This window comes from Gorilla gorilla, chromosome 6 (assembly GCF_029281585.2).
Source record: "Gorilla gorilla gorilla isolate KB3781 chromosome 6, NHGRI_mGorGor1-v2.1_pri, whole genome shotgun sequence".
In the NCBI taxonomy this organism is placed as follows: Eukaryota; Metazoa; Chordata; class Mammalia; order Primates; family Hominidae; genus Gorilla; species Gorilla gorilla.
The window spans coordinates 35,199,187-35,224,346 of NC_073230.2; the positions used below are offsets into that span (position 1 = coordinate 35,199,187).

The 25,160-nt window shown below is 35.2% G+C and overlaps 1 protein-coding gene across 25 annotated transcripts in view; it reads left to right on the forward strand.

Annotated features, from left to right (window-relative positions):
- TAX1BP1 (Tax1 binding protein 1) overlaps positions 1-25,160 on the forward strand; it is an 88,233-nt gene that overhangs the window by 20,649 nt on the left and 42,424 nt on the right. For all 25 annotated transcript variants that reach the window (XM_031012664.2, XM_031012662.2, XM_031012663.3 and 22 more), the window contains exons 4-5: positions 6,455-6,642; positions 10,288-10,446. In XM_031012664.2, coding sequence (XP_030868524.1) covers positions 6,455-6,642; positions 10,288-10,446 — 347 coding nt within the window. The remainder of the gene's footprint in view (positions 1-6,454; positions 6,643-10,287; positions 10,447-25,160) is intronic.

Consider the following 25,160-nt stretch of genomic DNA (forward strand, 5'->3'; position numbering starts at 1 on the left):
ATGGTCTTATCTAAGTTAAAATGTCCTGTTTTTTTATCAGGCAATATCTGACTTGGATTTTGGTGACATGTGCAGAGCAGCCTTCTAAAATAACTAGGCTCAGATTAATCAGCTTCAGATGGTTTAATTTTAAAAAATTAAGATACTTTTTTGGAGCAGTTTTAGGTTTACAGAAAAAATTGAATGAAAAGTAGAGTTCTCTTGCAATCCCTTACACCACCCTTCCCTGCTTTCCTTAATTTTAACATCTTGTGTGCTCCATTTGTTATAATTGATGGACCAATATTAATACACTATTATTGTCTGAGTTCATGGTTTACATCAGGGTTCACTGTGTGATGTAAATTCTGTTGATTTTGATGAATGTATGAAGACATATACCTACTGTTGCAGTATCATAAAGAACAATAACTTCACTCCCCTAAAAGTCTCCTGTGTCCCACCAACTCATCTCTCCTTCCCTCCTGGTAAAACCCTGGCAACCAGTGATGTTTTACTGTCCCCACAGTTTTGCCGTAAAATGTCATAGAGTTGGAATCATAACGATATGTAGTCTTTTCAGATTGGCTTCTTTTACTTAGCAACATGTGGTTAAAATTTCCTCATGTCTTTTAGTGGTTTGAATAGCTCATTTCTTTTATTACTGATTAATATTCTATTGAATGGATGTATCATAGTTTATTAATCTATTGAAGAAGATCTTGGTTGCTTCCACGTTTTGGCACTTACAAATAATGCTGCAATAAAAACACTCGTGCAAGTTTTTGTGTGGATGTTAAGTTTTCATTTCATTTGAGTAAATACCAGGGAATGTAATTAATTAATTGTATAAGAGCATGTTCAGTTTTGTAGGAAACTGCGAAACTGTCTTCCAAAGTGGCTTGTACCATTTTATTTTCCTACCTGCAATGAATGATGAGAGTTCCTGTTGCTCCACATTTTCAGCAGCATTTGATGGTGTCATTGTTTTGGATTTTGGTGGTCTGTTTGTTTAAAAACTTTTTTTCACTTTATTCTGAATTTTGCATATGTTTGGTCTAAACATGAATTGGCAATGTGAGTTCATGGAACTTGCATATATAAAGAAATTTCCTTCTGTTCTGTGCCAGGAAACCAGTATGCAGAGGATAAAACTTCTGGTGAAATATGGGCAATGATTTAGGTACTCATAGATGTTTTTTGGATAAGGAAATGTTGTAAGTTATATATGTAGTTTATCTTTTAATAGCCTTTTTTAGATAATAAAATTTAGGTGTGTATTGGAACCAGTTTTGTTACATTTAAAACTTCTTTCCTGAAAGCTGTTGGTTTATTTTTAATCATTTTTATTGTGATTGGTTTCCCCTTAAAAAATAAGTTAACTGCCAGGTTAACTTATTTTTTAAGTGGTGACTCACACCTGTAATCTCAGCTGTTTGGGAGGTTGAGGCAGGTGGATGGCTTGTGACCAGGAGTTAGAGACCAGTGTGGACAACATAGCGAGACTCCATCTGTTGAAAAAAAAGTTATTCAATTTGTTATAGTGACTATTGCTTTTGTTTATTAGGGACTTAGGAGTAAGTTTAAAAGTGGTTAAAAAGTAGAGAAAAGCATCCAGTTTATTTCTGTTAATACTTTAAAAACATTTTTGGGCCAGACATGGTGGCTCACACTTGTAATGTTAACATTTTGTGAGGCTAAGGAGGATGGATTGCCTGAGCCCAGGAATTTGAGACCAGCCTGGGCAATTTGGCAAAACTTCATCTCTACAAAAAATACCCCCAAAATTAGCCAGGCATGGTGGTGTACACCTAAAGTCCCAGCTACTTGAGAGGCTGAGGTGGGGAGGATCACTTGAGCCCAGGAGGCTGGGGTTGCGGTGAGCCGAGATTGTACCACTTCACTCCAGACTCGGCGACAGAGCGAGACCCTGTCTCAAAAATTCATGGGCACTAAGCCTAAATGCAATATGTTTTACAAGTTTCTGAAAATTCAACAGTTCATTTTTATTTTGAATTTTGAAATTCAGAAATAAAAGCATCTCCCTGCCTAGAACTTTTTTGTTATATAAGGAAGTCAGGGAAAGCTTAGTCATTGAATATTAGAGTTATAGAAGGGCTTTCAAGCATAATGCAAATCACTCTGCTCATTTTGTGGATGAGTCATGAGAATCCTGAAATGCAAAACCCAAAACATCTAACAATACCTAAACGTGATTGTTTTCCTAAATGAACCCTTATTTATTTATTATAATCTTGTTGAATACTAAAGGCACAGTCTGTAAAATTTGACTCGAAAATTTAATTTTCACTTTTTCCCATTTTATTTTCAGTATCCATCTGACAAGTTTTTCCAGGCAGCTTTAAATTGCAGCTCTGAATAATTATGTCTATCTCAAATGGTTTTGAACCATATTTTTTAGCAGTTTATTTTAGTGAAGTTTTTGTTTTTTAAAGAATCAGACCTTGAGGCCGGGCACGGTGGCTCACACCTGTAATCCCAGCACTTTGGGAGGCCGGGGTGGGTGGATTACCTGAGGATAGGAATTCAAGACCAGTCTTGCCAACATGGTGAAACCCCGTCTCCACTAAAATACAAAAGAATTAGCTGGGCGTGGTGGCGTGTGCCTGTAATTCCAGCTACTCGGGAGGCTGAGGCAGGGGAATTGCTTGAAGCAGGGAGGTGGAGGTTGCAGTGAGCTGAGATCAGGCCACTGCACTCCAGCCTGGGTGACAGAGCGAGACTCCGTCTCAAAAAAAAAAAAAAAAAAGAAATCAGACCTTGAATACCTAGTTTGTACAGTTTCTAATGTCTTGATGCCAGAGCTGATTAATTATGCTATGTATTTGTTTTCTAGTTAAGCTTTTAAATAAGCCTAGTGGCTATTTGGAAATTGGTATGAATTAGTAAGTTTTTAGTAGATATTAGGAGGGTGGATTTTTAAAAACTTTAAAAATGTATGTTGCCAGATACATGTCTATGATATTTATTTAAACTTTGTATTTTGAAGTAATTTTAGATGTAAAGAAAACTTGCAAAAGTAGTACACAGAATTTCTGTATGCCCTTTGCCCAGCTTCCTGTCATGTGAGCATCTTACATGACCATGGTACATTTATTTAAGAAAACAATAGTTTAACAGTGGTACAGTACTATTGACTAAAGTACAAACCTTACTCAGATTTCACCAGTGTTTCCATTACTGTTCTTTTTCTGTTCTTAGATCCAGTCTTTAATCCCTCTTTGTATTTAATTGTCATGTTGTCTTAGTCTCCTTGGTTTCTTCCTTATCTTTCATAACCTTTACTTTCTTGTGAAGTACTGTTAGCATTTTGTGGTGGTGTTTGTTTTGGTAGCTTGTCTCTCATCTTGGTTTTGCTCGATGTTTTCTCATGATTAGATTGAAGTTATGCATTTTTGGGAAGAATGCCATAGAAACAGTACTGTACCTTTCTCAGTACATTTTATCAGGGAGTATGTGATGTCCATACATCTTATTACTGGTTATAATAATCTTGATTGCTTGTTTAAGATTGTGTCTTCTGGATTTCTCCACTGTAAATAAAGTTATTATTTTTTTCCCTTGTAATTAATGAATATTATGAGGGAGCTACTTTGAGACTGTGGAAATATCTTGTTTCTCCTCATATTTTCAGCCACTAATTTTGGTATCCCTCTGTGCATCTTGCCTACGATTATTGTGGTGTTTGCCTAATGAAGTTCATTACCTGTATATTTTTTAGTTGATCATTACGTTAGAAGGAATTTTCTTCTTCTCCATGGAATCATTAATTTCTTCTGTGAAATAAAGTCTAATACCATTTTTTTTTTGTTACTTAAATTGTTTCAGCTTTAGCCATTTGGAGCTTTTCAAGTGGGCGCCTGTATTTTTTTTTGACATGCTCCACCCCTCTCTTAATTCCTTTTTGTGGACTGCTACTTTGCTTTAAAGCGCCACAAGAATTTCTCTTATCTTATAGATTGTCTGCCTCTCCTCTCTGTTTCTTTTTTTTTTTTTTTGAGGCGGAGTCTCACTCTGTCGCTCAGGCTGGAGTGCAGTGGTGCAATCTCGGCTGACTGCAACCTCCGCCTCCCGGGTTCACGCCATTCTGCTGCCTCAGCCTCCTGACCAGCTGGGACTACAGGCGCCCACCACCACGCCTGGGTAATTTTTTGTATTTTTAGTAGAGACAGGGTTTCACCGTGTTAGCCCGGATGGTCTCGATCTCCTGACCTCGTGATCTGCCTGCCTCGGCCTACCAAAGTGCTGGGATTACAGGCGTGAGCCACTGCGCCCAGCCTCCCCTCTCTGTTTCTAAGGAGAAAAGCCAGCTGTTTTTTAAAGAGTGAAATCAGGTGAAGTAGGTATAATAACTGAGGCTGAAAATTTCAAGACATGAAAGAACAGCAGGTATAGTGACTATAGCTTTTGGGGTAGATATTAATAAGGTAAGTATATTCATCTTTGTTTATTCATTTCACAATTATTGAATGTTTCCTTTTTACAAGTCATTCTGGGGAATTCTGAATTTTAATATGTATGTGCACAAATATGTACATATATATGTGCCCTCAATGTGTGTGTGTGTGTGGTATCTATGGCGTTTTTGAGGTCTGATGTAGTTGTAAGGCATGTACATAGTAACTAGTAATGTTAGGTTTGCCGTGGAGGTATGTAGTTTTTACATTTGATCTTAGCCAAAAAGGCTGAGAAGCAAAAGGAGATATTTATTTTTTAATGTAAAAAGTACTACGTGAGCTTTGGTGAGGAGGCAAAGATTAATTTTAAGTTATAATAATCCAGCAGAATTTAAAATGGGATAACAATTAAATTGAAGAAAGAAGGGGGCAAATATTGAACACATTATTCTAGATACTATAAATATATTATCTATTTGTTAATATTTTGGATCTCTGAGACAGATGGCCCCTTTTTTCTTTTTTTAAAAAATTTTTTTTGAGATGTAGTTTTGCTCTTGTTGCCCAGGTTAGAGTGCAGTGGCACGATCTCGGCTCATTGCAACCTCCACCTCCCAGGTTCAAGCGATTCTCCTGCCTCAGTCTCCCGAATAGCTGAAATTACAGGCATGCGCCACGGCACCTGGCTAATTTTGTATTTTTAGTAGAGACGGGGTTTCTCCATGTTGGTCAGGCTAGTCTCAAACTCCCAACTTCAGGTGATCCACCCGCCTCAGCCTCCCAAAGTGCTGGGATTACAGGCGTGAGCCACCGCCCCTGGCCTTTTTTAAAAAAACAAAACAAAACAAAACATTAAGAGCCTGCGGCGGCCGGGCGCAGTGGCTCATGCCTGTAATCCCAGAACTTTGGGAGGCCGAGGCGGGCAGATCACGAGGTCAGGAGATTGATACCATCCGGGCTAACACGGTAAAACCCTGTCTCTACTAAAAATACAAAAAATTAGCCAGGTGTGGTGGCGGGCGCCTGTAGTCCCAGCTACTCAGGCGGCTGAGGCAGGAGAATGGCGTGAACCCGGGAGGTGGAGGTTGCAGTGACCCGAGACTGCGCCACTGCACTCCAGCCCGGACAACAGAGCGAGACTCCGTCTCAAAAAAAAAAAAAAAAAAAAAAAGAGCCTGCGGCTCAGGGAGGTTAAGTAAATAATAGTGGTAGAGCTGGATTTCTGAATAGATCTGTGTGGTTCGAAAGCTTTTTTTTTTTGGAGACAGGGTCTCACTTTGTCGCCCAGGCTTGAGTTCAGTGGCACCATCATGGTTCATTGCAGTCTTGACCTCCTGGGCTCAAGCGATCCTCCCGCTTCATCCTCCCTAGTAGCTGGGACTGCAGGTACATGCCACCACACCTGGCACATTTTTGTATTTTTTGTAGTGACAGGGTTTCACCATGTTGGCCAGGCTGGTCTTTAACTCCAGGCTCAAGCGAATCTGCCCACCTTGGCCTCCCAAAGTGCTGGGATTACAGGCATAAGCCACCGCACTGGGTCCTAAAGCTTATTTTTACCATACTGCACTAGCAGACCTCATCTTTTCTGCCTTCATATAGTTCACATGTGCAGCATATTACTTTAGTTAATATCTCTTATTTACATGTAATGAATGTCAAATTGGAGGGAAGATTTCTCTAAATGACATATTCCCACCCCTACTCCCAGTCCTCAGTAGACTTTTATATTGGTTCTTCCCTTGCTCCTCCTCCAGCCTCTTTCCCATTGTAAAGTATATACTTGCCTGTCCTAAATGAGTGGGTTTTGCCCTAGTGAAGATACAAGGGGAAAGGATATTCTGGGAATATAAGCTTAAACCTAAGAGAAGAAAAAATTTAACTTTGAGTAGGAAGGAAGAATCTAGTTTTGATAATTTGCAAAAGGAGGAAGGACATATCCCAGATTCTTGTCAAGAACAGTGTGGGGAATGAGACATGGCAAGTATTGTTAAATTGAAATAACATGAATTTTATAATAGGAAGTTTAATAATTTTGTTTGTTAACTTCCTCTTAGGATATTACCTTCCAAATGATGATGGAGAATTTTATCAGTTCTGTTACGTTACCCATAAGGGTGAAATTCGTGGAGCAAGTACACCTTTCCAGTTTCGAGCTTCTTCTCCAGTTGAAGAGCTGCTTACTATGGAAGATGAAGGAAATTCTGACATGTTAGTGGTGACCACAAAAGCAGGCCTTCTTGAGGTTGGTGTTCACAGTGAGATAGTGATTCATTGATAATTTTAAGAACAGAGCTCATGTTGGTTGGCATTTTAAGAATTTTAAAGTTATGTGAGAGTTGCCACAAAAATCGAATGCTTTGGCTGGGCGCAGTGGCTCACGCCTGTAATCCCAGCACTCTGGGAGGCCGAGGCAGGCAGATCACGATGTCAGGAGATCGAGACCATCCTGGCTAACACGGTGTAACTCTGTCTCTACTAAGAATACAAAAAATTAGACGGGCGTGGTGGCAGGCACCTGTAGTCCCAGCTACTCGGGAGGCTGAAGCAGGAGAATGGCATGAACCCGGGAGGCAGAGCTTGCAGTGAGCCGAGATCGCGCCACTGCACTCCAGCCTGGGCGACAGAGCGAGACTCCGTATCAAAAAAAAAAAAAAAAAAAAATCGAATGCTTTTTAACTAAAATAATAAAACTAGAGTGTCTTTTTTGAAATGCTTAAAAAATCTTTTGGCCACATTATGCTGTTGGTTCCACTGTGGCAGGGACTTTCCCTAGGGCCTATCCTTATTTTGCGCATAGTGGATAGTGCAGTAAGTACCAATTGGGAGAGTTTAGGTCTAAAGCTTTCCTTACGTTCCTTTGCCTGACTTTTTGTGGTGGCGTAATCAGTTCATTGTAGAATGTTACCGATTTGGGGATGAAGCTGCTTGGGATAATGGTGTAAATCAATACATCTAACTGTAATTGGATGTGAACTTTGTTTCACTACCATGAGCATTCTCTTTCTAAAGTGTGGCAGTGAGTCAGGGGAGCTTCGCAGTCTCTTAATTTAGATTGTACATTTTTAGAATGATTCCTGTTGTACTTCGGATGAAATGAATAAGCCTAGATTAACCATAATTTAAAAAGAAAATTTAAAAAGCTATTTACTCCTTACTGTTTTTGTAAATAGAATATTGTGGGGTCATGATCATGGCTTTAATATAAATTTACTATGTAGATGGTCTAATAATGCCTTGTGTATTAATTTTTAGTAGTCATTGACAGAAAAAATAGAGTGACATTCTTCTCTCATTTTAAGATCACATTTTTCAATATCTTTATCCTATACCTAAAAAACTACAGTGTTATATTTGAGTTGTTGTGATTAATTGTATATAGTGCTCTCTATTATAATAATAAGAAAAATAGCTTCTCAAATTGGTTCAGTATACATTTTTGGCTAATTTATATTCATATTTCTTTTATTACAGCTATTGCTTTTTCTTTATAGTTGGATAGATTTTTTTAACATGTAAATATTTAATACCTTTGATTTTACTTTTATTTACCTCAAAGAACTGAGACTGGAGTAAAAAGACAAGAGGTTACAGATATAATACTTTTATTAGACAGTCAAACTAGGTTAGGAGGAACTAATGATTTTTTATTGTGAATTCTTTCATATCTTTCCTTCCCCTTTACAGAAATTCCTCTCTTATCTTAAAGAAATGTAACTTTTATAGGGTGACTAAAACATTTTGTGGTGCAACTGCCTGATGATCAAGGTTTTTAGCTTTGTATTTGAATGCCAGTCAAAGATGCTGAAACAAACCCAGATCTTAAGAATGCAGTCAGTATTTATATTGTAGCTTTTTGAATACTTATTAGACCACCCTCATTTCAGGGCCTCCAACAGAAAAGTGATGGGCATTTTGGCATTCGCATCTATCTTGTAGTTTTTCTTCAAGTAGATTGAGACATATCTCATTCTGTTTCACTCCTTCCTACTCCACAAAGGGTACTTTATAAAGAAAATGAAAATTGCTGTTTCTTAAGTAAATATTTCTGAGATTAAATGTTTTTTTAACAAATATTTTGGTGAGTCTTTAAAATTCTCACATTCATTGAAATCTTTATCTAAAACTGCACAAAATTAGTACAAATGTGAGACATTATCTGGGGCCCTGTTGACATTAAAAGTGATTAGTGAGACATAATTTTGCAATCTGTGGACCTTGATTGTATCCTAGATTTAAAAAAAATTGGGGGGATAGTGAGGGATATTTGACTATGGCCTATTGGAGGATATAAAATTATTCTTAATATTCTTAGCTATAATAATAGTGGTGGTTTAAAGCCAACTGTCCTTATTAGGTGATGCTTGCTCTGAAGTATTTAGGAGTGAAGTGTCTGCAATTTCACATTAAATGGCTTAGAAGAAAAAAGGATACATAAACTTAGGTATACAAAGAGATAAACATGCAAGATATTAATAATCAGTGAATTTAGGTGATGGATGTTTGGATGATCATTGTAAAATTTTAACTATTTTGTATGCTTAACATATTCCAAAATACAAAATTGAGGCAAGAAATGAGACATATACATTCTTATCTAATTTGAATTCTTCTAAAAATGTCTACTTAAGCTTTAGTGAACTCTTGAGAAAGTATATGTGAATTAAATAAATCACCGGAAAAGGTGATTCTTTTATAAAGTCTATGTTGTGCTATGTCAAGATATATCTTTATTTTTAAGTTGCCAGAGTTTTGAGCCAGATTTAATGCCAAATTAATAACGACATTAACCTTTATGGGTGAAATACTTGCCTGGTTCTAATTTTCTGTTGACTTTATTGAATGCCATTTATTGCAAACTATTTCAAATCATTTTTTTAAAATAGATAAGATATAAAAAAATTCAATGATTGAATAAATAAACTTTTCCTGGCATTTTGATTTGATTTGTTGGAACAGGTAGAAGAGTCATTCAGAAAGTTTGCAGCTATTCAACTTTGATAAGAGCCATTTTAGAATTTAATCAGTTTGATTTCATAATCTCATGACCCTGGAAAATCAATTTGGGGTGTATGGAGGAAAAACATTTTACCAATTAAATGTATAATACCACCTTTGTTAAGTCTTCCCTCTGAGTCTTCATTCTTCCTGTAAGAGAAATATTAACTTTGTTTTGCTATCTTATGACCATTTATTTAGTAATCTTTTAGAATATTGAAGTTTATATTTTCCTGAACTATTAGCTGTTCCCATAAGAATCAGGTATATTGTTAATATATTGTTACAGTCTGCATGTTTGTCCTAAAATTTGTATTTTAGGACAAAACAAAAAAAAATACATAAAAATGAAGAGTATTTTAATTTAGCCAAGTAGAGGCCGTTTTATGTATGGAAACTATACATTTCTTGATGTCTTAAGGAATCAGCACTTTTAATAGTAATTCCATAGATGAAGGCCTTATATACCATATAGTAAGTTTGTGATAGATTCAAAGATTTCCTATAGGTTTGCATTCAAGAAGAGGTACAACTTTTCCTCTTGGAGTATCTGATTATTACTGTGGATAAGAAAGCCCCGTAATTAACGGGAACATTAATATGCCTTATTTTTAGTTCTGATCTCAAAAATGATTAGCAGCCAACTTCATAATACAGTTCTCTCATTTTGTAATATTTTCTTCTTTGCTCAACCAAAACAAGGTTTAAATTTATGATTGATGAATTTTTCTAACTGAAGGCTAAAAAAAGGCTGATTGATATAAAGTAGGTAGAATGTAAGAGTTCTTTCTGTGAATGTCTTCACTATTTTTTTGGAAATGGAAAACTAAATTCGTAATAACATTTTAGGATTAAGCAAAAAACTAATTAATCTGAGTTTTTTGCTTTATAGTTGAAAATTGAGAAAACCATGAAAGAAAAAGAAGAACTGTTAAAGTTAATTGCTGTTCTGGAAAAAGAAACAGCACAACTTCGAGAACAAGTTGGGAGAATGGAAAGAGAACTTAACCATGAGAAAGAAAGATGTGACCAACTGCAAGCAGAACAAAAGGTTAGTTGTGTCTTATGTAACTGATTGAAGTTGATAGTATATTGCCTGAAACCCACCTTTTTAAAGAGCTGAACCAATTAAGTAAGTGAAAACCAGGTACTGAGAAAAGTAGCCTTTTAGATAGACGTTTATACAAGAACAGGTCAGTTCCTATTAACCTTCTGCCACAGCTGCTTTTATGTTTGTAAGATGGTTAAAATACTTTTAGACTTTTGGTACCAGGCTTGTTGAGGTAGTCCCTGACAACTATTTCCAGATGTTTTACATCTAATTGTAGAATACTTGATTTTTTTTGTTGTTTAGAAATACAATTAGAAATGATAAATGCTGAATAAAGGAAAAATGGGATACATAAATTAAAATTACTTTTCAAAAACATAATTTGGTGAAATAAGATGTAGTATTAGACACAATTTTGAAATTTTTAATGGGTGAAATGCTATGTTATCCTAAGAAACAAACTAGTTAAAATTGGCAGAATTTCTTGAGCTAAGAAAGAGAGAGACAGGTACAATGAAGCAGAAAACATTGTGGCTTCATTAGTGATAGAAATAGACTTTTAAGAAGCCAAAAACAGTGAAAAAACAGTTATCTAGTCATTGACTTGTTTATTTAATATTTTCACAAGAAAAGCAGTTTGTTCTGATGAAACTTACACAGACTGTGATCATATATATTACAGTCTCATGTACAGTAGAGCCAGTTGGGCATATTTATGCCCATTTACAGTATTGAGCTATTGTTTCCTGAGGGTGGGGTCTGTTCCGTTATCCTTTTGTCCAACAAGGCCTCCAGCAATTGCTTAATAATTGCTAAATGAACCGCTAGTGCAGTGATTCTCAAACATTTGTATACTCCAGTGGAGTGGTTATATATTGCACACCTGGGCAGAGACGTTATACAAGTAAGTCTTAAATTCTGAAAAGATTTTCCTTGCTTTGTTCTATTTGTTTGAGGATTGCTCTTTTGAGTTAGAGGGTAAACATAATGTCAAGTACTATGTACATTTACAAATCTCCTTATAAATGTGAAGTCTTCAATTCTGTCTTTTCTATCGTTAGCCTTTTTAGTTAAAAATATGCAAGTATTTCCCAGTTTTACTCTTGGGGAACACTTAGTGTCCTGCAGCAGACTATAGGAGTAGGCTTTTCCGTTTGGTTAAGGAACTACTTTTTTCATTTGAACCTTTGAAGCAGGTATACCAAGTATTAAAATATAGTAAAATCTCATAATATGTGCCCTCGATGACTATTAGGACATTCAGCTATTTTTTTTTTTTTTTACTCATTTGTTGTAATTCTCTTGCTGCTTTGTGTAGTTATTACTCTCTTTTTCTCCATTCTTCACATATTTTTCTCATGATTTATACCTGGATTTGGCAGTTTTCCAAAGTTTAATGTCAATCTTTTTTTTTTTTTTCTCACTGTATTACAAGCCAGAGGGATCAAGGTGAGATAGATGACTCATGAAAAAGGCCCATTTCACCATGTCCTAAGCCCATGAGATCAAGAATATCCTGAAATGTGGCCTTTGAGGTTTTGACTCTGATTACTTTGAAATCCAAGGAAGGAATGGATGATTGTGAGAATAGGAATGGCGGAATGATAGGCCTTCATTTGTGTGAAATTACATATATATATATATACACACACACATTGGGCCATTTCTCTGGTCCATTTGAGTAGTAGCTGAGATTTAAACAGTCTCAGATTCTCTGTGCTCTCCAGGTGATAAAGGGGTTAAGGACTACAAACAAGACTAAAGTGGTAGACTGAGGTCAGGGGATTAATGAAGCAAAACTTGTAGGACATTGTGGCCTTGGTGATCAGAAGAGGTCTTCAGCAGAAGTTTTTATGCCAACTCTTAAATCTTGATGACAGTCGCTAATCTTGGAGGAGACTACTTCTCTGCTGCCATTCTTGCATTGGGGCATATTCTCTGGGAAGCACTTGAAAGTGATTTTTTAAATGATACTCCATATTATAGAAAAAAATTGACAAAGGACCTGGAATGGTACTTGATGCATGGGAAGTTCTCTCTAAATGTAAGTAGCTATTATTATTTTACTGTTTTTCATAATAGGAACCAGAGAATCATCAAGGAAGGACTACAATATAAAGTGTCATCCAACAGGACTGGAAATTCATAGCATTTCCCTCAGATTCTAAAAGTATAATGGATACATAATGTAACCAAAAAGCCCTCTAAGTTATAAGACATATGTGGTGACAATTGTTTATTTCTGGGGATAAAACGTGTTTGCCAGGAGAGATAGTTCCTCTTTGTTACTAGTCAATGGACTTTTAGTTTTTTTTTTTATGAATTTGCTTCATATTCCAAAATTAGTCTCCATTTTAATCAAGCATGCCTGCTGGGCAGCTACAACTCCAGACTTTCAAACTGGTCTGGTTGGATGGCTTATAAAATCTGTGACATTTCTTGGCACTTGTTTTAAATCTGTTCCATGGTGTGAATCCTATAGTAGTTCTAGAGGTCTTCTATTTGAGGTACTGAGTATATAAACTGTTGAATATCTGAAAGATTGTTCTGATGTATCATCTATAATTCATTTAAAGTTTTGTAATGGATTCTGCATGTAATAAGCAGAGACCTTCATTTTCTTCATAATAGGAGAAATTTATTGCATTTCCATTCTTTTATAAAATAATATGACTAGCTTATTACCTATTCCATACTTGACAAAAAATAAAAGTGAATTAAATTCTGTGATTGTTTATTAATAACATTTTTCATGTTTTATCACATTGACTTATCACTCTAAAGTGCTCTAATAATTAAATGAAATTCTGATAATTACAGTTCTTTAACTTGGTAAATTAAAAGAATTGGATATGTTGGGATTATTACAACAGATTGGTTTAAATTATATGTTTGTTTTTAATGTTATTTTATGAAATTGGCTGCTTGAAGGAATAAACTAGGATTACAAAGTAGATTAAAACTAAAACAAGATAATGTTTATAAATTGAGAAACAATAAATTACATATTGTATTTCCGCTAGATTTTTGTGGTATCTACTTCATTATTCATGTACATCCTAGATTTAAAAAGTAACTCTATTATTAAGGATAATTTTCCATTCCTTTCTGGTTCAACTGTAAGGGAAGATTTCTCCCCTCCTCTCTTGAAAAAGGCTCATTAATAAAAATAACTCATATAACACTTAATAAAAGCCAGATGGTGATTTGAGTGCTTTACATATGTTAGCTAACTTCGTCCTGTGAAGTAAGCAGTATCGTCTGCATTTTTCAGAGGTAGCACAGAGAGGCTACTTACTTGTCCGTGATTGCACAGTTAGTTAGTAAGTGATAGAGGCTAGCAGTATGGCTCCAGTCAGTGCTTTTAACAACTGCTCTATACTTCTGAGGGCCAAAGATGTGAGCTGATCTAATTGATTATTTTTCAAAACAACTTTATTGAGATGTCATTTGTATATCACAAAGTTCACCAGTTTATACAATTCAGTGGATTTTAATGTATTTACAAAATCATGCAACCATTACCATAGTCTAATTTAGGAACAAATTCATCCCCAAAAGAAAGCTTTTACTTACTTGCGGTTACTCTACCGTTTACCTTCTGATTGCTTCCCCCAGTCCCAGACAGCCACTAATTGAAATTTCTGTATCTATGGATTTGTGTATTTTGGACATTTCACATGAATGGAATCATATAATATGTGGCCTTTGTGACTGGCTTATTTCACTTAGCATAATGTTTTCAAGGTTCATCCATGTTGTAATATATATTGTTAATTCACTCCTTTTATTGCCAAATAATCTATTGTACTGATGAGTATTTTTGAAAACCCCATCTTTAATTTATCAAAGACTTCTGTGAAAATTAGCAGTTTGTGTGTTTCATTGTGTTCTTGTTTGTATTTTGGAGTGCTAGATACATATTGGAAATTGAAAGAGTTAAAACTGAGGCTCAGAGAACCAGTGATTTTGAATCTTGTTTTTCAAATAGGAGTAAAAAGAGCTGTGCCTCTGTTAAGTTTTTCAGTTAATTTAGTTTATAATTTTTTTCGAGCCTAAACTATGAATTGAGTTTTTTTCATATAATTGTATTTTCAACTTGAATAATAAGATGGATATGATGTACTTCAAGGCATTTTTGAACTATATTTGAGAATATTAAAGTAATATTGCCAAAACAATGTAATGGAGGATGTTACAAACTGTTAAATGTATTCATACTGTTTTGATTCTTAAGTTTCACAAACTGGGTAGGAGACATCATCAGGTATTTGGGAAGTATCATAGGTTTGGGAGTGAGAGAATGTGCAAGATCTCTTCTCTGGTTAGTGTGGACCTCTTAAGCTATCTTTATCTTTTTGGCTGTTTCTTCTCTAAAACGTAAAGATATTTTGTGTTGTTGTAGAGTGACAGCATATACTGCAAAGAATAACTTGTCATCAGATAGAGTTTTCCTTTTTATTCTCATTGAAATAAGGTGGTCACTTAGTTTTTCTGAGTTCAGGCTTCCTCATGGATAAGTTGTCTAGTTAACAAGTGGCAAAGTTGAGAACCTGAAAACCCAAGCTAGGTGTTTTTGTTACTATATTACAATGGCTTATAATAACAGATACAAGTATAGTATGTCTTTTTATTCATCAAGTATTTGTGGAATAAATAGATAACAATGAGTTTTGGGGCTTGTGGCATTCTGACCAGCTTTAATTGTAGTCAAAAGAAGGGTCTGAAGGTGACATTTTATTTTGAATATGGGATTTTATGGTCTTGAAAAAGGATTTAAAAAAACATATATTTAAAAACTATCATTCTTGGACAGTCCTGGCTTACTATATGTGAGCTATTTACAATGTTTTCTTTTTATGCATCTTTAGTGTTTTTCTGTGGCCTTCCAGTTCTTTTAAGAAGTTTTAAAAAAGCAGTATTTTGTACTTTATCATTTTATAAATATTGTGGGTATTCTGGTATTTAAAGGGATGAAAATACCAGTTTTTAACAGCTAACAAATGAATTGAAAGATTTTGTATTACTAAAACTCAGCAGTCATTTGTCTCCCTCTAGCGATCACATAACTGTGCCACATTGCCCATTTACTTATGTTTTGATTGAAAACCAGAAAAAAGAAGTTTAATACCTTTTAAATTATGTTGCACATTTTATGGAATTTGGTTTACATTTATTTAAGATTGTCCTGATTATAATTTTAATAGAAAATCAGTAGTTCCTGCAAAGATTTTGGGAAGCCTTTAATATCTTGCTTCATTGAGCCTGAGAAGCCATGGTGATACATCATTACCGCCAGGAAAAAAATAATCCAAGTAAACTAAGACATACCATTGATTGTAAGATGCATCTCCATTTCGGAAAGGATAAATTGTGGGAAAAAATCAGCATATAGTTTTAGTACAGTAATGTAATGTCTTTGTGGATATTAGTCATTGAAATGGTTTTCTCATTTATAGAAGAAATTTTTCTTATCAGAATATACTAGGACACATAATGGTATGGTTAGATGAAACTCATTGATAATACAATTGAAGGATCATATGTATTAAAAGTTTAAAGTTTAGAATTTTGAGTTGCGGGAACTTAAGTCAAATGGAGTTCTTTCTGATAAATGGAATTTTGTGGTGGTAGCTTTGTAATATGTCACCTTGCTAGGCTGAACTTATTTTCCAGAGTTCTCTTCTCTATAATTTGTTTAGGATGAGACACAAGAGAGATTCTTGCATGAGATTTGAAGGCAGAATTGAAGCAGCAGCCATTTTTGTAGCTTATACAAGTTGTGGCTTCTCTCCTGGCTCACCTGTTGGTATGAGGTAGTAGTAGCCAGGCTGCAATTGCCCTACCTTCTGTGGAATCCTCTTTCAATTTCTCCATCTCTTGGGTTAGGTCTGTCAGGAAGGACCCCAGCATGCTCAAGACATCTTGAGACTATCAGGGTCAGAATAAAAACCAGCATGGACTTCAGTTTTCAGTCCGTTGTGGTGGGCTTCAGCTGGTGATTGTGGATCCTATTTTGTTCTTGCTTTTCCCACTTTATAATGTCTTTCTTGATTGCCTGCCTTACACAAACTAGTTCCAGCTTCTACAGTTACACAAGATCAAATCTCTTAGTGTCTCTCTCAGTCTGTCTGTTCGTCTGTCTGTCTTTCTCTCTCTCCCCAGCTGTTTGCTTATCTGGTCAAGCACTGACTGATAAATTTACCATGGTACATAATTCTTAGGGAGATTTTATGCAATTTCAAATTTGAAATTCTAGTAATGTAAATTAACATTTAGGAAATTGAATTAACCATTTTCCCTTCAAAATGGTAGTGGTACCTTTTGGAGTACTTAAGTATTCTTCAGTGTATTGTAAGTAATTTTAAGGATTCTTATAAAGAACCAACCTGGTAAAATGCGTAGATAAAGGTCTGGTATAATTTTCCTTCTACCTGAAAGGACTTTCTTTAACATTTTTGTAGTGCAGGTCTTCTGTTGATGAATTTGTTCAACTTTTGTATGTTAGGAAAAGTCTTATTTTACCTTTAAGAGATTTTTGTTGTGTATAGAATTCTAGATAGATAGTTTTTGTATTTGAGTATTTTAGAAATGTGGTTCTTCTCACGTTTATTGTTTTTGATGAGAAATTCAGTGTCATTGGTATTTTTCTTCCTTTATATTTAAGGTGTTTTTTTCCTCTTACTATTTTTAAGATTTACTCTTTATCATTGAATTTAAGTGGTTGATTATGTTGTGTCCTCTTTATTTTCTTTATTTTTTATGCTTGGGGTTCAGTAACCTTTTTGTATCTGTATACTTATGGTTTTCATTAAATTTTGAAAATTTTAGGCCATTATTTCTTCAACTGTTTTTTCTGTCTTTCCTCTTCTTCAGGGACTCGAGTACACATATGTTTTGTTGCTTAAAGTTGTTTCAGAGCTCACTTGTGCTTTTTTTTTTCACTCGTGGTTTTTTTTTTTAAGTCCCTTTTCTCTCTGTTTCATTTTAAATAGTTAAATTTTATTTGTCTGCAAGTTCACTAATCTTTGCTTTGCAATATTTAATCTGCCATTAGTCCCATCCAGTATATATATATTTTTTATCTCAGACATTGTTGTTTTCATTCCTAGAAGTTTGATTTGAGTCTTTTTCATGTCTTTCATGTTTCTATGTATTTACTGTGTTCAATTTTCTTCTAGCTTCTTGAACATATGGAATACACATGTTTAAATGTCCGTTCATTAACTTGATCATCTGGCTCATTTCTGTATCAGTTTTGATTGATTGGCTTTTCTACTCATTATGGGTTATATTTTTCTGCCTCTGCATGCCTAGTAATTTTTGATTGGATGTCATATATTGTGAATTATACCTTGCTGGGTGTTGGGATATTTTTTATATTCCTAAAAATATTCTTGAGCTTTGTTCTGGGATGTGGTTTAATTACTTGGCAACAGTTTGATCTTTTTGAGCCTTGTTTTCAAGCTTTGTTTGGTGGTACCAGAGCAGCATTTAGACTGGGGTTACTCTCTCCCCACTACTGAGGAAAGACCCTTCTTTCAATTAGAGAATACTGTAATTGTTCTCCCATGAATTATGAGTTTTTCCACACTGGCTGGTAGGAATAACCACTATTCCTGGCCCTTTTTGAGTTCCAGGCACTGTTCCCTGTAGTCCTTTTTGGGTGATTCTTTCTCCAGCCTGGGTTAATTTCCTCACATGCATATGCTGATCACTAATCAGCTCAAGACTTGAGGGGGACTCCTTGCAGATCTCTCGAGTTCTTTTTCTACATGATTCTTCTCTGGTACTCTCTCCTGAAACTATTCTCCTTAGCTTTCCTAGACTCTCAGTTTCTCTCCATAACTCAGGGAGACCACTGGATTCTGCCTGAGTTTGCCTCTTTGCCCTGTGGCCTTAAAAGTCTCTCTAGACGGTAATAAGCTGGAGCAGTTATAGAGGTGACCTCTGTTGTTTCTTTTCTTTCAGGGATCACTGACCTTTTATCCTGATGTCCAGTGGCTTGAGAGCTGTTCTTCATTCATTTTTTTAGTTTTCAGATGGTAGAGTTCATTTGGTTCTTGTTACTTTATCTTGGCACTATTTTAGTTGCATCTAATTGTGTGTTTTAGAGTCGCTATCAGGAGAAATGTTTATTTAGAGGAGCCAAGATATTCTTTCTCAAGTGATTTGAATTATCTGGTATTCTAGGTACCCAGGTTTAAAAGCCTGTATGGTTTTTCTGCACGTATTTGGCATTCTGTTCTTAGTTTTCTATTCCATGGTACTCAAAGTAGCTGGTTCAGAAACTTTGTTACTGGTCTGTGTTGGAATGAAAAATGTACACTGCAATGTATGTAAATGCATTACTTTCTTCACTGAGAAAGTATTGCTATGAAAAGCTGTTAAGTGAACCCAACAGTGTGGTTAGTGATGTAGTTGATTTATATTTTGTACAAGTGTCTTGTCTTGATATGGCCTGGTAACTGTCGGTGGTCTAGTATTGTTCGCCTAGTCACACTCTTGAGTAGCTGCTTGTACTTTATATTACGTAGTTTAACAAACGTGGACTTTTATTTAATATGCTTTTTATTGTACTCAAGAATATAGATAGGTTCTGTAAGATTGTATCCAGGATTATTCAGTTGCAGATATAAAAGAAAGCAAGCATCCAAAAGCCAACCTATATTAACTTCAGTTACCTTGATTTTTAAAAAACTTATACAATTGGCCAGGTGCGGTGGCTCACGCCTGTAATCCCAGCACTTTGGGAGGCTGAGGTGGGTGGATCACAAGGTCAAGAGATCGAGACCATCCTGGCCAACATGGTGAAACCTCGTCTCTACTAAAAATACAAAAATTAGCTGGGTGTGGTGGCGCGCACCTGTAGTCCTGCTACTCGGGAGGCTGAGGTAGGAGAATTGCTTGAACCTGCGAGGTGGAGGTTGCAGTGAGCCAAGATCACGCCACTGCACTTCAGCCTGGCAACAGAGTGAGACTCCGTTTCAAAAAAAAAAAAAAAAGTATACAATTTGGATGGTTTTTTGTATATTTATAGACTCATGCCACTATCACCACAATTTACTTTTAGGATGTTTTTTATCATCCTGCAAAGAAACCTTGAGTCCATTAACAGTCACTCCTTACATACCCCTGTCTCCAGCCCTAGGTAACCATGAGTCAACTTTCTGTGTCTCTGTATTTGCCTTTTTTTTTATATTTGTGTAATGATTTTGAGGTTCATCCATAGATCAGTACTTTGTTTCTTTTTATTGCTTAATAATATTCTATATCTTGATGTAAAATTTTTTTTTTTGAATATAGAGGCAAGGCCTCACTATGTTTCCCAGCTGGCCTCAGACTCCTGGACTCCAGCCATCCTCTCACCCCAGCCTCTCAAGTGACTAGGACTACAGGTGTGCACCACTGTGCTTGGCTCATATCTAGATTTTTGATTTTTGAGGCAAATATCTTGAGGCACTTTCTGACAAGTGCTTTACTGTTTCGAGATCCTCTACCATATATATTTGTTGCCCTTCAAATTGGCTGTTTTTGGATTAAGTGTACTCAGTATCATAGCAGTGTTTGAACTAGCTTTGTAATTTCCCTATTTTTGGCTTTTAGTTGCTACATTTTCTCTTCAAGATTCAGATATTTAAAGTAATTTACAATAGTAGTTGAATTTGGGTATGATCAGTGATGCATATCTTATACTTTATTACATAGCCAATTTAATTTTTTGTCTTAATGGCAGTGTATCAGATGAGTTACTTGATTTGAATACTAGTCAGGGATAAATAATGAATTAGAGTGAAGACAAAGAAACCCAACAGTGTAAAGTTTTTGTTGTTCTTAATATAACAGTCTATGTCATAAGTCATTGAAGTCTGGGGAGGGGATCGCAGATATGCTTTGCATGATTATTCAGGGGCCTTGTTACCTTTTATATCATTCCACTGCCCACCCTTAGATTCCTAGAGAATTTATGTCTTCGTGATAGAAACTTGGTCACTGACATATCCTGGTTTCAGCTGGATGAAAAGGGGAAAGAGATCTTAGACAAGGCATGATCAATAGTGTAAGTTATAGAGGTGGAAGTAATATATATCATTTCATTTATATTTAACTGATGATAATTTAGATGACTATAATGCATTGCAAGAGAAGCTGGGAATACAGTGTAGTTGGGCAGTGATATGTAGTTACTATGGTTGAAAGGAGGTCATAATTTGGCAGACAACCAGCAGTCTCTGCCACAACACACAACACCAATATAGTAGTCTTTGAATTTAGCAGTTTGTGAATGAGATCTGGAAATTATCTTTGGAGAGTATCTTATAACTTAATCTGTTTATTAGTACCACTGTTAAGAAAGGTCATATCAAGAGTAGATAAAAATCAAATTACCAAAATTTCAGTACCTCAGTTATTAAAATTTTCAGTTATTATTTTAGAAAACTTTTGTTTAAAGATATTGGAAAGTTGAAATCATTCTCAGTTCTTCCATTTACTAGCTGTGTAACCTTTGATAAACTACTTAACTTCTCTGTGGCTCACTTTTCTCATGTGAACGAGCCTTATAGTTGTTCCTAATTCTTAGGCCATGTGCTCATCAAATGAGAATGTATTATACATAAAGCACATAGCATTTCCTACACAGTACCTCTCAAGATAGCTGTTATTGTTATCATAGCATTAGGTACCTGGTTTTGGACAGAGGCAGTTTAAGGCATTTAGTATCTAATACATCGAATTGCCAAAAACCAGTTTTGAATTTATGATCTCATTGAATTTGTTTTTGTTTGTTTTTGCCAATTGTCATCAAGAAAAGATACAAAAGGCTTAATTTTAATACATGGGGTGATGATTATAACTTATGTATACATAGCAATATATTTCTTTCAAGCCAATTACTTTAATTTTGTATCTGCTTTACAAAGTAATAGTTTTAAGAAACTCATATTATTTCTACAATATATTTATATACTTTTAAACCCATAATTTTTGTATTGATAAGTACAGAACTGTACAATGAAGCATTTTCATAGTTTATTTCATAAGACTACATCGAGTAGTTCCCATTCAATTTAATTAAAAGGCATTTTTAAGTAAAGTTATACTACCCTAAATTTTTGTACTTATTCCCTAACTCTTTAAAAATGTATATGAAACCTAATGCTAAAAAAAATCACTAGTATGTGGAATAAATTCATATTCAGGAAATAATTTAGACACTAATATATTTGTAGGCTGTCTCTCTTCCCCCTCCTCTCCACTCCAACCACAAAAATAGTGCTTGGATCTGTTATTTTCTATAAAAGTTGAATTTAAGTACATTTGTTCATAGCACATTTTTCAGTGAATTGAAGGTAGCCCTCATCACATTTTTTACTATAGTCATGCACCACTTAACAATGGGGATATGTTCTTAGAAATGTGTTGTTAGATGATTTCCTCTTTGTGCAAACGTCATAGAGTGTACTTACACAAACCTAGATAGTATAGCCTACTGCGCACCTAGGCTATATGGTATAACCTGTTGCTCCTAGGCTACAAACCTGTACAGCATGTTAGTGTACTGAATACTGTAGGCAGTTGTAACACATGGTAAATATTTGTGTATCTAAACATATCTAGACATCTTAGAAAAGGAAAGGTACAGTAAAAATATTGTATAAAATGTAAAATTTGTTACACCTGTATAGGGCATTTACCACAAATGGAGCTTGCAGGACTGACAGTGCTCTAGGTTATTCAGGGAGTGAGTAGTGAGTGAATGTGAAGGCCCAGGGCATTGCTGTACACTACTGTAGATTTTATAAATATTGTATACTTAGACTACACTAAATTAATTAATTAATTAATTTTTTTTTTTTGAGACGGAGTCTTACTCTGTTGCCCAGGCTGGAGTACAGTGCAGTGGTGTGATCTCGGCTCACTGCAACCTCCGGCTCCTGGGTTCAGGTGATTCTTGTGCCTCAGCCTCCGGAGTAACTGGGATTATAGGCGCACACCACCACACCTGGCTGATTTTTATGTTTTTAGTAGAGACAGGGTTTCACCATGTCGGCCAGGCTCTTGTACACCTGACCTCAGGTGATCTGCCCGCCTCGGCCTCCCAAAATGCTGGGATTACAGACATGAGCCACCGCACCTGGCCAGACTACACTAAGTGTATAAAATATTTTTTTCTCCAAAAATAAATTAACCTTAGCTCACTGTAACATTTTCACTCTCTTTTTAAAAACTTTTTGTTTCTTTTGAAATAACATTTAGCTCAAAACACAAACATGTACAGCTGTGCAAAAATATTCTTTCTTTGTATCCAAATTCCATAAGCTTTTTTCCATTTTAAAAACTTTTTGTTTTCTTTTCTTGTTTCATTTTATTTTATTTTTTTTTGAGATGGAGTCTTGCTCTGTCGCCCAGGCTGGAGTGCAGTGGCATGATCTAGGCTCATTGCAACCTCCACGTCGTGTGTTCAAGCAATTCTCCTGCTTGAGTAGCCTCTCAAGTAGCTGGGACTACAGGCACACACCACCACGCCCAGCTAATTTTTTTTTCTTTGGTATTTTTAGTAGAGATGGGATTTCACCATGTTGGCCAGGCAGGTCTTGAACTACTGACCTGAGGTGACCCACCCACCTAGGCCCCCCAAAGTGCTGGGATTACAGATTTGAGCTGCCACACCGGCCAAATATTATATTTTTGTCTGGTGGATTTGTGGAAACCAGAGAAGATGTCTTTATAGTCTGTGTAGCTGTCATCATAACTTGGTATTTTAGTTGATTTCAAAATTAGGTGTTTGAGAAAAGCCAGATTAAGTAAAATGAGTGATATTTGATTTAAAATCTGACTAGCAATTTTCATAAATAATTGTTTTGTCAATAATTTGTTATTTAAAGTGTTCAGGTGCTAGTTTACTAAATTTTACTCTGTGTATGTGTGAACCTAGAATACCATGCCTTTTTTCTAGATAATTGTTAGTGATACTGTATCTGGTTTCTTCGTATGCTTTTGTTTATAATCAGAATTTTATTTTTTAACATGAGAATAAATGTGCTCTGTTATTTTAAATACTTTTAAAATGTGTTTAGCCACGTAGATGAGTGATTCATAATCTTTTTATCTGGTTATTCATATGTGAGAGTTATGACTTGTGGGAATTGGTAATAGTGGCTCATGGAAACAGTGATTTTTTTAGTTTAGGAGTGGGAGGAAAGTTCCTGCATGAATCTGAAGTACTCAAATCTCTTTATCTCCCTTTGCGCCAATTTTTGTGATTGTTTTCATATCGGCGTACAATGTAGCAGGCTTAATTATCTGATGGAGGTTTTCTTTGTTTTAATATTAGAATTGTGATGTCCTTTTGGCATGATTTACAAATGACCAAAAGTGTTTTAGAAAAATTGTCTTTTAGATTTTATCTTTTAAAGTTAATTTTTGAAAGCATGATTCATAGTTGTTTGAAATGGCAAAGCTCTTAGCTTTTTCATGCTAAGAACGACTGAACCACATTGAAGATGCTTATGCTTAACTCAGACATGAAAACTACAGGCCTGAAGAATAATCCTTACTTTATTGTTTTCATGTGTTTTGAAAGGAGGCTTGGATGCTGGGAAGCTATCAGGTGCCTTTATGGGCACCAGAGAAAGAGTCTAAGACGCTTGTTGTAGTCAGAGTTAATTTATAATTCACTGTAAAGTTAACTGACTCAAAGCAATTAGTTCATGATTTACATTCAGTTGCTAGTGATTTTTTTCTCTTTTCCTATGCATTTTGTAGAATGCTGTATACCCGTTATAGGGCTTCATTACTTACAGGATTGGAAAGTAATTTTGTCCTAGGGAGAAATATTTGGGTTAAATCTGTAGTGTATTTGCAGTGCCAAGAGAGCACTGGTAAAACTAAAAATAAAAAAAATGTGAACATTATTTAGAAACCTCTCTGGCCGTCTTTATAAATCAACAAGACAAATCCTGAAAATGTGCCCAGTTTCACAGCAATCATTATGATTGCAGAGGAAATAAATATTATTTGTTTTTTTCTCTGGTATTATGGCATTGGAACCAAAAAAGCATTTTGTACAACAGTTTTTGGTTAGTGTTACAAATTCAGTCAGACAAACATTTGCTTTGACCAAAAATAAATCAATAGGGTGTATCTGACTTTTAGAAAATAATGTAGCAATGTTCATATTCTAGCAAGATATTTAAAATGATATTCTATCAATAAAATACTTGAGTGAGTTCTTTTATGTGAATTAAAGTGAATTATAAATACTATATAATCTTTCATACTTTTAACTTGGCAGAACGGTGATTTTTTTAGTTTTTGTTGCTGGGTAGGTAAGTATTACTGTTTTGGGGAGAAATTTTAAAATTGTTCTTTAATAAAAATAATTTTATCTTAATTTACCAATTCTTTTATAGTATAGTTTTCTATAACAAAGCACCTCCCTATATACACTGTTATATTTGAGTCTTATGAATTGTCCATTTAAAGTAGAATATTCCAAGTATAAATTCAATTCAACATTCAATTTGTTGCACTTACTACCTCTTTTATATTTGTCTTAGTGTCTTTGAATATTTGTTTAGGCCTCTGAGTCACACTGGCAAGAACATTAGGAACATGGCTTTAGGCATATGTTAGTGCTTTGATGGCAGTTAGTGACCTGTGCTAGAAAAAGTGGGTGTTAACCTTGATGGTGTCGTGTAAGACTTGATATG